This window comes from Archocentrus centrarchus, chromosome 10 (genome assembly GCF_007364275.1).
Source record: "Archocentrus centrarchus isolate MPI-CPG fArcCen1 chromosome 10, fArcCen1, whole genome shotgun sequence".
In the NCBI taxonomy this organism is placed as follows: Eukaryota; Metazoa; Chordata; class Actinopteri; order Cichliformes; family Cichlidae; genus Archocentrus; species Archocentrus centrarchus.
Genome location: NC_044355.1, coordinates 11083779 through 11096576, shown reverse-complemented (window position 1 = coordinate 11096576; position 12798 = coordinate 11083779). Strand labels below are relative to the sequence as shown.

Genomic DNA, 12798 nt, shown 5'->3' with positions numbered 1-12798 from the left:
TAACAAGCTGAACTTCAACCAAACGCTTTTGGTAGCCATCAGTAAGCTGCTGGTGTAATTCTGGTTGGATATTTGACCACCCTTCTTGGCAGAATACGCTCTTCTCACACTTCCGGGTTCGGAATGCGGAAATAAAAAATAGCAGGGTAGACAGTACGGCTAATGTGCAAAATGGAACAGCACAGTAAATGTTATTGTAGTGTGCCTTTTTGCTCAAATAGCAAAAGAAAACAGCCACAGTTGAGTTTTCATGACTTCCCAAAAGATAAACATGTGCGAGTTAAATGGATAACGGCTATTAGAAGAGAAGAAAGTGCGAAGTTTACCATCCAGCGTGGCAGTACGTATGTGTGCAGCCAGCACTTTAGGCCCGAGGAGCTTTATGTAAGACCGGGAGGGAGCCGAGTTAGACTGATGAAGGGGTCCGTGCCATCACGATTTGTGTGGAATAATTTTGGGAGTCGGAGGGAAACTCGTCAGACACCAGACGAGAGAGCAAGTACTCGTCCTGGTTCCGACATTGAAGCCGCCGTGGGAGAGAGAGACGCGCAGGAAATCGAAGCGATGCGATGGGAACCTGCTGCTAATGTTATGGAGCACGATTACTCGCGTCCCCCAGCTCCTGGTGAGTAAAGTTACAATTCATATAAAAATATACATGATAAAAAAGTGTGGACAAATAATGTAACACTTATAAACAGCCTGGAATTAAATGTCCGGGGTACATTCTGAAGATACAACACATACCTGAATAACCGTATAAACAGTCTAGTTGTATATAGTTTAAAACACACATTGAAATATGATGTCAAATATGTGTCTTGACTTCAAATTTGCGCAGTGAAAAGTACTAGCTTTTTCAGAGTTAGAATGAAATTAATGTCATGTACAGAATTTATGTCTTTTTTCTTAAGTGTAGATTAATTAACTAATGTCTTCCTTCTGTCACAGGTATTGTGGATGCTGCAGCTGCAAGGATAAAGGAGCTGGAGCAAATAGTGATGGAGCTGGAGAACCAAATAAAGCAGCTGACATTCCTCACAGACCAACCTAAGCTGAGTCGTTTTTGCTTAACTGATGAGGAATTCCACTTCTTCACACGATTCACCACTGAGGAAATATTTAAGTTGTTCTGGGAGTCTGTTGAACCATCAGCTTCTAGGATTATTTACTGGACCAGAGCGCAGAGGGAAGCTTATGAAACACCCACACCTCATCACGAGCTGCTACTCATTGATGAGTGTTTCCTGTTTCTTTGCCGCATTGCTGCTGGACTCAAGGAACAAGCTTTGGCGTCAATGTTCAAGGTCAGTTTGTCAACTGTTGGCCGCATCATCATAACCTGGACCAGTTACTTTTACCTTGTTTTGGGCTCTCAACCTTCATGGATGAGTCGAAAGCAGGTGCAAGCTACTATGTCTGAAAAATTTCGCCAGTACTACCCAGAGGTTCGTGTGCTCATTGACTGCGCAGAGGTCCGCTGTGAGACGGCAACATCACTCACCCAGCAGTCTGAAAGTTTCTCAAATTATAAAAATCACACAGCTTTCAAAGGACTGATTGGGGTTGCTCCCTGTGGTGTCATCACATTTGTTTCACAGCTTTACACCGGATCCATCTCCGATCAGGAGATAATTCGGAGGCCTAACTTCTCCCACCTGCTGCAACCAGGAGATGGAGTGATGGCTGATAAGGGTTTTCAGATTGAAAAGATTTTAGCAGAAGTAGGAGCCACCCTGATCATCCCCCCTTTCAAGAAGTCTGCTCAATTCAGCAAGGAAGATGCAGAGAAGACACAAGCAATAGCTCGTCTAAGAGTGCTGGTGGAAAGGGCAATCCGCAGAGTGAAAGAGTACCACATCTGGCATGGGGTTGTTCCGCTTTCCCTCACAGGCTCCCTCAACCAACTTTGGACCATCTGTTGCTTGATGTCAAACTACCAGGGTCCCCTGGACATCAAGGAGGGTAGACCTGTTTGAATCATTTTTAGAAGTTCTCTGTTCAGATACATGAATTTGAATCATCTCTGGGCCAAAATCTGCTTAAAACACTCGATCTAACTTTTATCTAGCTTTTAGCTATGATATTGCACAGGAGAGAAATTTTTGCAGGAAAAGGAGTGGAAGAGGAGGTGGTGGTGGTCAGTTAGCCTTTGATTTGAGGGCCCTGTAGCGCCTACCAGAGGATAATAGGACAAAATGGTGAGAGCCAGGATGTGATGGCCCTTTAAAATATTTTTGGCTTTGCTGAGGCAGAGGGGGATGAACAAGTCTTGTAGGGAGGGCAGAGAGCAGCCAACGATCTTTTGAGCTGTGTTGATGAGCAGCTGAAGCCTCCCCCTCTCTGCTTCAGTGCAGCTCCACTACCACACTGTGATACAATATGTCAGCCCACTCTCTATGGTGGCACAGTAAAAGGTCACCAGCAGCTTTTGACCCACTTGTTCTTTCCGAGCACTCTCGGGAAGTGAAGTTGCTGCTGTGCCTTTTTGGTGACCGCTGAGGTGTTTGCAGTCCAGGATAGGCCAACATAGGTCCACACAGTCACCACTGAGATAGAGGGGGATCGGGTCCGAGCTATTCTTCCTGAAGTCAAAGATGATTTCCTTTGTTTTCCTGGTGTTCAGTATCAGTTTGTTTGTTGAACTCCAAGCTGACCTCTGAGGTCAGTCCAACTACTATGGTATTATGTATTTGCAATCAGCAAATACATCTAGAAGCAGGGGCAAATGACTGCATGGGTAAAGGGGGCACATGTAGTAGTGGTATGGTTGTAAACTTGTTTGAATGTCAGCTTTCAGTCAGTGAACGAGGAGAAATCATTGACAGTGTGTCAGTGAAAGCTGCACTCAGCGGTCAGCAAAGCTTAAACTGTGAGCAGCTGTGAAAGTGCTGCAGTCCTGCCTCCTGTGAAGGACATGGCTGCTAATGCAAATTCAAGTTTTCACACATCATATTTGTACATGTTAAAGAAATGAGACGTAACATGTTAACAGAGTTCTTTCACTGGGTTAGTGGATTTTGCAACTGTTTCCTTCTGGGTTAATTTGGCAATTTTTCTTTTGTCTGTACAGCTGTAGAAATGGCATTTTTGTACACTTTAAGTCCTGAATTACAATTAAATGAAAAATAAAGCATATAATACTAATGTAATAAGTGAAGTCGGCCATATTGCCGCAAGAGCTTTTCAGCCTTTTCTATCCTATTTGACTGTGCCCTAACTCTCGCCCTATGACAGCTGGGATAGGCTCCAGCCCCACCATGATCCGGAAAAGGATACATGGATGGATGGGTGGATGGCTTTATTACATATTTTTTCTTTCAGTAGTCATCCTGTGACACTTTACAGGACAGCACCTTCACCATTGAAATATATCATTTTTGACACCACAAGCTTCGTCATAACTGATGATCAGGATCACAGAACAAATCACATAATTACATTATAATTAATTAATTATAATTAATAATTACAATCATCTTTTGTTTTGTCATTGCTGAAGTCTTTTGTAGTACAGTTGATATGGAGGAAACTCAAATCTTTCTGCCAAATCCAGAAACAGCAGCAGTGAGTCTCAAATCTGTTAGACAATCTGGTAAACAGTTTCTCCAGATGGAGAAAAGGAGGGGGGGGAATGCATGAATAATTATTAAATGACAACTGAAAGTAAAGATTCAGATTAAATTACATTTAAACTCTTCACCCACCTTATCTTCACATTAGTCAACCTGATGTACATGAAAACAGGAGGATCATGGAGCCTCTGCCCAATGTGAGCAGATTAAATTGTTGCTGCTGCTATTATGTGAAGACATAAGACAGTCCATGCAAATGTACTGACAGACGTTTATTATATGATAAACACGGTTGTAATATACAAGCGATCGGTTCAACAATATGCAGTACTTTCCCCAGTGCACTGTGTTTAATGTTTAAACAATAAAAAGAAACATTTTAAAAATCCTGTTTTCCTTACATTCAAAATTGCAAAAGTTTATATAAACAAAATCCTCTTTAACATTTTGGCCATTCACACAAGTTTTGATTTAACACATATTTTTAGAATTTGATATTATCCATAGACAAATATTCAGACCTGCCCTTCACTACTCTTCGGAATCTGCCACTTCACTCCAAAGGTTCAGGGATCAGGTTGAAAGCCTACAATATGGGAAGTGATACAGGAGTAGCGTGTGTGTGTGTGTGTGTGTGTGTGTGAAGGAATGCAGTGTGTTGTATACTGCTGCTGTGGACCCACATCCTCACACTCAGGGGGCAGGACACAAGCAGGACTCACTCTCACTGTCCCTGATCCTGACGTTCTTTCAGAGCTAGTATTGCTTTCCGGTAAAGATCTGTCAGGAGACAGGTTCAACTTATGACATTGAAGCTGTGATTTCATGATGTCAGAGTCCAAAGTGTTGTTACTGTATTTGATTGGTGGATGGAAGAAGTGGATGAGGCTCACCAAAGGTTGCAGAGAGGTCAGCGGGCTGAGAATAAGCTGCAGGCATCTCCTCTGTGTTGATCTTGTTTTTTCTTTTTACTTTCACGGCTCTCTTCTTCTTCCTCTTTTCTCCTTTAACTAGACGTAAAACCAAAAAAATATATTATTAGAGTTTCGATTCTTAAACAGCTAACCACAGAAAGAAAATGTCATTCAGTAACAGCTGGTGACAACCTTTCAGTGGCTTCTCGTCGTTCTCGGGTGACTCTGGCACATCCAGTGTCTCTTCTTTCACCTTTGTTTTGCGTTTAAGTTTGCCTTTTTTTGGAGGGATCAGGGCACTGCTGGCTTTGTCTCTGTGGCCGGAGTTTTCTTGCTCTCCTTCATTGCCATCACCGTCCTCTTCCTCTTCTTGTTCATTGTCTGGCTCTTCATCTTTTTCATCTTCCTTCACCTTAACCGGCTTCTTCTTCTTCGGCGTTTTAAGCTTCTTTTTCAGTGAAGTGTCCTGGAAATAGGTTTAATTTATAGTGACGCTACTAAACTATTCATGCATGTTGACATTTAGACTGATTGAGGGTCAGTAGAATTGCCAGATTAATCAGTAATCAAAATAATCATTAGCTGCCCTATTGAGGTGACTTTTTAAAAAAGAACATTTAATCTAACAGATAAAATCACAGTAGAAGACAGATAGTATACAACCCAATACAGCAGATCTGCTACAACAACAAATTTAGGACTACAAAGTTATGTTTTTGCTGACACACTCAGGGATGTGTGACTATTTACTGTGCATTCATTGGTTTACATTAAATTTAAATGTGGTTCTTACAAGCTTATCATTATTCTACGAAAAATTTGAGCTGTTGATCACATTAGATTTTATATTTGCAAGATATTTTTCTGACCTTTTGCAGCATGTTCCGAATAGGTTGCAGCTTTCCTTCGCTCTTGGGCTTTTTTTCCTTGTCTTTGGGCCGATGAACCTTGCGAAGGTCTGACTTGCTGGATCTTATTCTGAGGTGACAACAAATTCATTTGAAAAGGTTGATGCTATTATGTGCAATTTCTGGGCTACGGAGGCCTCTCTTACCGTTCAACCTTGGTTTTTCTTTGCACTTTTCCATTCTTCTCCCTCTCTCTTGGCTCCAGAGGCCTTTTGCTGTCCTGAGCTACTCGAGCACACAGCTCTGGATAATCCAGACAAACAGCTCGCAGCAACCAGCGAAGACCTCGCAGAGTCTTTCTGTCTGACCAGCGTCGCAGGTCCATTAAGGCTGAACAAGGCTCCTGAGTGGAAACAAACAAACAAAAAGTTCTGATTCTTTGCACATTTAAGGTGTCCCCCTGCAATTCTGTGCTGCAGTTTTCTCCATATTTTATTATAGGAGATTTATGTCTGATTAGATGATGGATTTTGAAGTAATACTTACAATATGGCACAGAGAGCGGCTCTGGTTGACCAGCTTCTCTAAACACAAAATCTCAATCAATTCACTACCCAGCAAAGCGTTCATTTTATCCTGTTTGTTGGCCAACCTGAAAGCAGATGAGAAGTGTCACAATTTGTTCTATATTTTAATGAATGAGCCACCAGAGGGCACTGTTTGCATACAATTTATAGCTAGATAAAAGAAGAGTGTAATTACACTAGTAGGGGCTTTCCTGCTACCCTTGGCTGTTTCAGCAGGTCTGAAAGAACCTCCCTGGCCTCCTTTATCCTTTGCCTGTCATTGGAGTCCACCACAAAGATGATGCCATGAGCCTCTCCATAGAGCTCCCTCCAGGCTCCACGCGACTCTGCGGATCCTCCAACATCAAAGAGTGTGACCAGGTAGTTCTCCACTCTCAGCTCATATCTAATGCAGCCATGGGTGGGTCCTGATTCGACACCATTGGGGACTGAAGCAGGAAAATACAGGTGGGTACTTGCTGCATTTCTGCAGTAAACACTTAAGGTGAACGTGAGGTAAAGTCACGTGCACATTACCTCTTAACATGCCTCTGATGGAGGATGTTTTTCCTGCTTTGTCAAGACCAACCACAAGAATGGTCACTTTCCTGCGGACAAGTACATTATCATATTTGAGCAGAAGTGGTACTCTTTAGCTTTAGTTGATATCTGTGGATTTTAGCAATAATCAGTGAGCTAATACGAAAAGAATGTCTAAAATTATCTCCTTGAGTATTTTAATTTTAGTAAGTTAGGCAGGAAAATTGGGGTTTGAAACAGGAAATGTAATATTTATACCTGATTGGTTCCTGTATTTTGGAGACCCAGGTGCAGCAGTTGCTCATCAGGTTGAACATGTTTACTTGAGGTGAGCAAGGTGTGCACAGTGGCCACCATCTTCTTTGAAACTGGTACCTGCAGACAGATGGTAAATCTCAGTGTGACTCACACACACACACACACACACACACACAGATAAGGCCTGTAGGTTGAGTCACTGGGGAACGTGGCCAGATCCATCGCAGAGATGCTTTGTGTCCGTCTCCTGTAGGCTTAGGAGACATTTACAGATGGTCACTCCCGACAATGCATTCAGTGCCAAGGGTTATCCTGGGTGCAGCTTCCGGGCCAGTGGCAGCTCTCAGTAACATTTTCTATGGCTCTCCATGAGAAGGGAAGAATGTGCTACTTTAAACAGTTGGTGTCAATGTATGATAGCAGCAGAGTGAGCATTTGTCTTTAATATAAAGTCTTCTGTCCACTGAAGCAGATAAATGTTCCTAACTTTGGTGTTAAGAGATATAACAGCCTCCTCACTGATAGGTTTAAAAAAAACAAACTGTAAACCAAATTATTATTAAAAACATGAAACACCAAGCTCTGCACACCAATTACACCAGTTTTTATGATGCAGTTTTCCTGTGGCTCTCTCATCTGGCCTCTCAGGTATCAGCATTTTGAGAAGCCCTGCTCTGCATCAGCACCACAGAAAATCAGCCGTAATAGCCAATGTCATTTTTAGAGCTTCTTTTCTTTCTGGTACCCACAATCTGTCAGACCCATGGTGAGTACTGTATTTCTCTGTAGTCAGATATTTTTTTAACAGCTTATCTACCTCCTGAACAGGTCATTATCAGCTAATATTGCCTCATATTTCTCAGCAACCTGTCTTGATGTTGTCTTTTATGACACTGAATGTGTAAAAAATCTCTCTTACAGGCGATGGGACATATGAGCAGTCAGCCTGAAACTTCCCAGTGCACACACAGCAGGTGCATCTGAGGTAGCCCGTATGCTTTAAAAAAACCAAGAGAGACACTGGCAGATCGTCCACTGCTTTGTCAAGTGCATCTGTTCTGGCTCCGTAAGCTGCTAAAGCCAGTTTAGAATGGCCTCCTTTTACCGTGTTGTTAACAAGCTGCCCCATATTTGTACTGTCTGTATAAGAGGCCATCCCTGTTTCTGCTATGGGGTAAGTTTAGGAAGAGGGGTTTTCATATGAGTCATAAATCTCAGTGTTTCAGACATTTAAAACAAGTTATGAGTAGTATTAAAACAAAATCCACAAAACTGTATTTTCAAATTGTGTGCAGTAAAAACATTTCAAAGTAAATATTTATGCCTCACACCCATGTGGAGTGCTAAAAATTAACATTAAATGGATACTAAGTTTGTAAAATATAAAACATCAATTAATTTTTATTATTTTATGAATTTTGTGGGAGTTTTTTTGACAGATACCGTAATTATTTACTGTTTTTGCTTTGGCTGAACTATACTTTGTACAGTTTGTACAGTCAGCATATGTATATTCATTTTTAGCAAAAAGAAAAGGTGTAAAAAAGAGAAACTGGACTATTAAAAATGAAAAATAAACAGTTTTCCATTCAAGTCAATAAAAATCCCAATTATCAGAAAAAAGTTGTGAAAAACCCTTTCATGTAAACTTTAAACCTACAATAAACCAACAGTTAATCGATTTGAAATCACCATTAAAAGAAGACAACAATTTTTATTATAATTTCTTTAACATGTGAGAAAAACTGCCCTGAAAAACATGCCAGTCTGGATTCGCACATTCACCAAACATGTCACATGGCTGCTAAAATGCAGTGACTCTATAGCCCACAACAAATCATTTTAAATTCAGCAGGTGCCACTACATGTAAAAGGTGCAAAATTTAAAGGTTTAACAATCTACTCAAGGAATACTCACAGAAGTATGTCTATGTCCATGCATTTGTTTGGGTGCTCGTCTTTACTAACATCTTGTATCCATCAGCTACATAACTAATCAGGCTCACACTAAGCCTTTGGTCACCCCATGTGGGAGGTACAACCTGGAAAATGTTGTATCGGCAACTCGACCAATCCTAGAGGTCTCTGAGCCAACTTCTGATCCCATTGGATGGCGTGGTCCTTCTTAAACTTGACCAAATGAAGGTGCCTATATCCGTTCCGGAAAACTAAATGTGTCGAGTGGTGTGATCTGTGGCGTGCTTTGATCTCCTTTTCTTGGTGAAGTCAGAAAGTGGTAGCAGAAACAGATTTAAACTGCACAATTTTAGTCTCTCGGGGAGATAATGACCCCATAATGGCCATTTAGTGTCACACTGCAACGTACTTACTGAGCTTACAATTAAAATAGAAAGATTACAACCACCTCCTTGTGTCTTGAAAGCAGATCAGACCCATCGGTGCATGGATAGGGGATGCCTACTGGGGGGGAGGCTGCTGCCATCGGGGATGCTAGTGCACTGGGGGAGGGTGTGTAAATATTCGCCCCTTTTAAAGTGATTCATCTAATACAACAGATGTCCTGCCAGTTGGTGGTAGTAATCTCACATTTTGTGAAATGGATATCACTTCAGTGCAGTGAATGTGTCTCAAGTGATTGTAGTATAAAGGCACCAGTGTCTGGAAGGTCCAGCCACCGATTAATCATTATTTCTGCCTACAATTACGCCATGAAGCAACTCCAGGAAAAGGTTATTGAAAAGTAAATTCAGGGAATGGATACAAAAAACAAACAAACAATAAGTCACTGAACATCCCCTGGAGCTCAAGTAATGGGAATGTAAGGCATATGGCACATGTGTAAATATGCCTAGAGTGCAAAAAGATAACTAGTGATGGAGGCCACCAAGACAGCCACACTCAGCTGTTGTGTTCAGTAATTCCTAAGAAACACTTTAAGTTTACTTGAATCATTTGTGTTATTTCAATGAAATACTGTGTTTTGGCTGGTTAAATCAGTGGCTTTTTGTTGAGTCAGCTCAACATTTTAGAGTAAAACGCAATCAGTTTCTTAGGAGTTGCTTAACAGTCGGGTGGAACCACTTGACATAACTTTTTTTTAAGTCAATCCAAAAACCATTTCTTTTGAGTGCTCAGTACTTTGTTGAAATAACACAAATGACTCGAGTAAACTAAAAAAAAAAAAAAAGAGAGAATAATTTAAAACCAAACAATAGTGACATTTCTTTCTTTTTTGTGATGAATGACTGTTCTGAAGAAGCTAAAAGCTCCAGCAGCTGAAATGGCAGAAAATCTGCCTACAACAGCTTTGAACGTCGAATCTCTGTGGGAGCGTTGCAAAGAGAAGTCCAAATCTGAACTGAAGTTCACCTAAGGACACGAGGGAGACTCCAGATGTGCAAGTCTGATGGAGATCTGTCCACACAGACTCAGTGCTTCACTCATTTTACATGACATAACTCTTATTTAACTGATATTGCTATATAGAAATCTATTTTCACTTTGACATTTTTTTGTTTGTGTAAATTCTTATCATAAAAGCCAAATTCTGTTGTTCATGATTTATAAAAGCTATAAAAGGGGAAAACATCAAAGGGAGTTAAGGGGGCACTGTAGGTGGGGCAGGATAATAAAATCACAAATAACAGAGTATGGGTGCATTTATTATTGGTGGATTTATATAATACTCATAATAATTGTACATATCTGTGCATGCAGTGCTATGCATGTGATATTTTTATGTTTGTAGGGTGACTTTTTACTATTTGCCTGGGATATCAAGTTGGCTATACTTATTTTTGTTTTCCTTCTGTCACTCAATGAGCACAACGACAGCAAAACAGACAAAAGTTTATTTAGTGTGGATAATTGAGAGGAAATAAATAAGATATGATCATATTTAATGTGGAAAATAGATTTGAAAAGGAAAGTCACAGTGAAAGTCACAGTCTTCAAGAAACCTAAATAAGTCCAGTCACTTTTTTTCAAGCTCCAGAGACTACCATGACCCGGATGACTGAGAACCTACAGATTTATTTGCACATTTGCTATACAGACAATACATTAATCTGTATAACAGCCATTCATTCTAATATTAAGAATGCATCAACTGAACATGTTACATAATGGTATTAATACCCTGATTAATCTGTCTAGTACATTTTCTATGTAACATTAACCACTAGATGGCCTCATAGTCACCGTGTGGCTGCTGTGTATCATCCAGCCTAAATCCAGAGTTTTTCCTGGCTCAGCATTGGCTCAGAATGCACACAGGCACAGTAAAAACTGTCTGTGTTGCCTTGTTTTAATGATTACATTTTCTTTGGACTTGGCTAAAAAAATTCATCAGTACAGGAAAAACCCTGAAAGAATATAAATCAATCTCAGTTCACTATTTGCTGAAGAAATGTTCTTACATGCACTCTCTTTACAAAACAAGTCACCTTACATATTATTTTTAATCCTTACAGTCAGCTAAAACCTGCACATAGTTGAGAGTGGGTTAAAGAGGCAGGGCTTCTGCAGCCATGATTCAATTTGTAAGCAAATAAATGTGTAGTGACATCTGTCAGTGACTTTGAGCAGTGGCTTCTGGGAGAGCTTTATCTCATTATGTCATTACACCGACTTCCAATCAGGTGCTGCCCTCCTCTGCTGAGTAAACTCATCCCAAGCTCTGACCACAGCCCTGCGTCAGATGACACACACGCACACTGTGGAAAACAGCAGCAGTTCAGTGCCACACCCCTATCTGTTCCTCTTGCCTACACTGCTATCATATTTCAGAGACCCCCAAATTCTAATAGTGTAATCACTTTTCAACTTAGACTAGGCTGCTTTTCACTTTCTGGTTTAGATTACCATCGAGGGAACAGTATGCAGGGTATGCTTGGTGCTACATAATGACATTTCTGTCTTCCATTTCCCCACACTGGTAATGACAAACCTTATTTTATGTTGTGTCCCTTTTGCAATGCCAAGCATGATGACTTACAAATCATCTGATCAGACACGAAGAGGTCATCTTTTGGGCGAGCTGTGCTGAAAAAATGGACCAACTTCCTTTGTTATTTTGTGGAGATGAGGAAATAATAGCACAGTGTTACATCCGTAGTGGTGTAAGCTGTATTTCTTATCTTATTTTGTTAAAAAAAATAAATAAATAGGAGGGCTTATTTAACCTCTTGACATCCACCAGGTCACCAACAACCTGAGTAGGGCTTTTGGCTCACCAGCCTTTTCATCTGGTTGATCCAAAAGGTGACAGTTTTATTAAAAAAAAGCCAAATATTAACCTAACCGAAGCCCCACATCAAAATCAAAATGGCTGGGTCAGTGGAGGTGTTAGGCAATCCACTCCAGCTTGTGGCTTTCTCGTGCTCCCTGAACAGTGATAACCCTTGTTTGCATGAATAGATGAGCAAACAAGCAAATGGTTCCCACTTGTACTGCAGAGTGCCATCATTAACTAATGAGTGCCCTCTTAACAAATAGTAATATAGGAAAGACATATCGCTGTGAAACTGGGTGATGGATTGAGTGTAGTTTTAATAGTTCCCAGCACCTGTTCATGTGGCTGCTATACTCTCAGGCCTGCAGGTCACTACAATAGAACCAAGCCCGCCCTGCTGGCGGAAACTAAAAATGGAGAGTGAAACTGATATCTGTGTGCTTGCCCTCACATTGCTTGCATTTGGATAGGACAGAAAGGCTACTACATGCAATAAAACTGCAGCTTTTTTTCTCACTGTTCTGTGTGTGTGTGTCAGCAGCAGTTGGTTTGAGACCAGACAGAATGAAACGTGACACTGAGTTGGGTTTGTATAATATTTTCTCACTGATTATTAGTACTTCTTGAAGATGAACTCATATGCACTGGTTTCCTGTGCAGCCAGTCACATGCTGGCCTGGTGGAAATAACCTCAAACCCTTTTCTACCTCTATTAACAGAGTAAACCTCACTTTAATAATTCCTTCCTGAGCTGTATTAACTACTCTTATGTTCTGATATTGTATATGTGTATATGTAGCCTATTTTGTTTTCTCATGCATATATTTCTGTCTGGATTAGATCCCAGCCCATTGCATTTCCCCTCCAATTAAGAGGAGTTAGGGAAATGTCAAAAAAAAGTAA

At 40.7% G+C, this 12798-nt stretch overlaps 2 protein-coding genes across 2 annotated transcripts; one reads left to right on the top strand and one right to left on the bottom strand.

The window, feature by feature from the left end:
• The first annotated feature begins 157 nt into the window (after positions 1-157).
• On the top strand, positions 158-3122 carry LOC115786647 (uncharacterized). Its single transcript, XM_030738943.1, has 2 exons — positions 158-625; positions 952-3122. Exons 1-2 carry the CDS (start codon positions 163-165, stop codon positions 1977-1979), a joined length of 1491 nt encoding a protein of 496 aa, XP_030594803.1. The 5' UTR covers positions 158-162; the 3' UTR covers positions 1980-3122.
• A 706-nt stretch (positions 3123-3828) lies between these two features.
• On the bottom strand, positions 3829-8743 carry arl13a (ADP-ribosylation factor-like 13A). The gene is made up of 10 exons (XM_030738944.1): positions 8620-8743; positions 6702-6818; positions 6441-6511; positions 6100-6352; positions 5884-5989; positions 5544-5740; positions 5359-5467; positions 4682-4955; positions 4469-4585; positions 3829-4355 (listed from the first exon to the last, which is right to left on the bottom strand). The coding sequence occupies exons 1-10, from the start codon at positions 8637-8639 to the stop codon at positions 4300-4302; spliced, it is 1320 nt and encodes a 439-aa protein (XP_030594804.1). The 5' UTR covers positions 8640-8743; the 3' UTR covers positions 3829-4299.
• Positions 8744-12798: the final 4055 nt, after the last annotated feature.

Bases quoted from the DNA above. Each gene is read 5' to 3' on its own strand.
- LOC115786647 (XM_030738943.1), top strand. From the start codon at position 163: ATGTGCAAAATGGAACAGCACAGTAAATGTTATTGTAGTGTGCCTTTT. The intron at 626-951 runs GTGAGTAAAGTT...CTTCTGTCACAG, and splicing joins CTCGCGTCCCCCAGCTCCTG to GTATTGTGGATGCTGCAGCT.
- arl13a (XM_030738944.1), bottom strand. From the start codon at position 8,639: ATGGACATAGACATACTTCT. The intron at 5,990-6,099 runs GTAATTACACTC...ATCTGCTTTCAG, and splicing joins GCAGGAAAGCCCCTACTAGT to GTTGGCCAACAAACAGGATA. The intron at 4,356-4,468 runs GTGAGCCTCATC...GTCTCCTGACAG, and splicing joins TGACCTCTCTGCAACCTTTG to ATCTTTACCGGAAAGCAATA.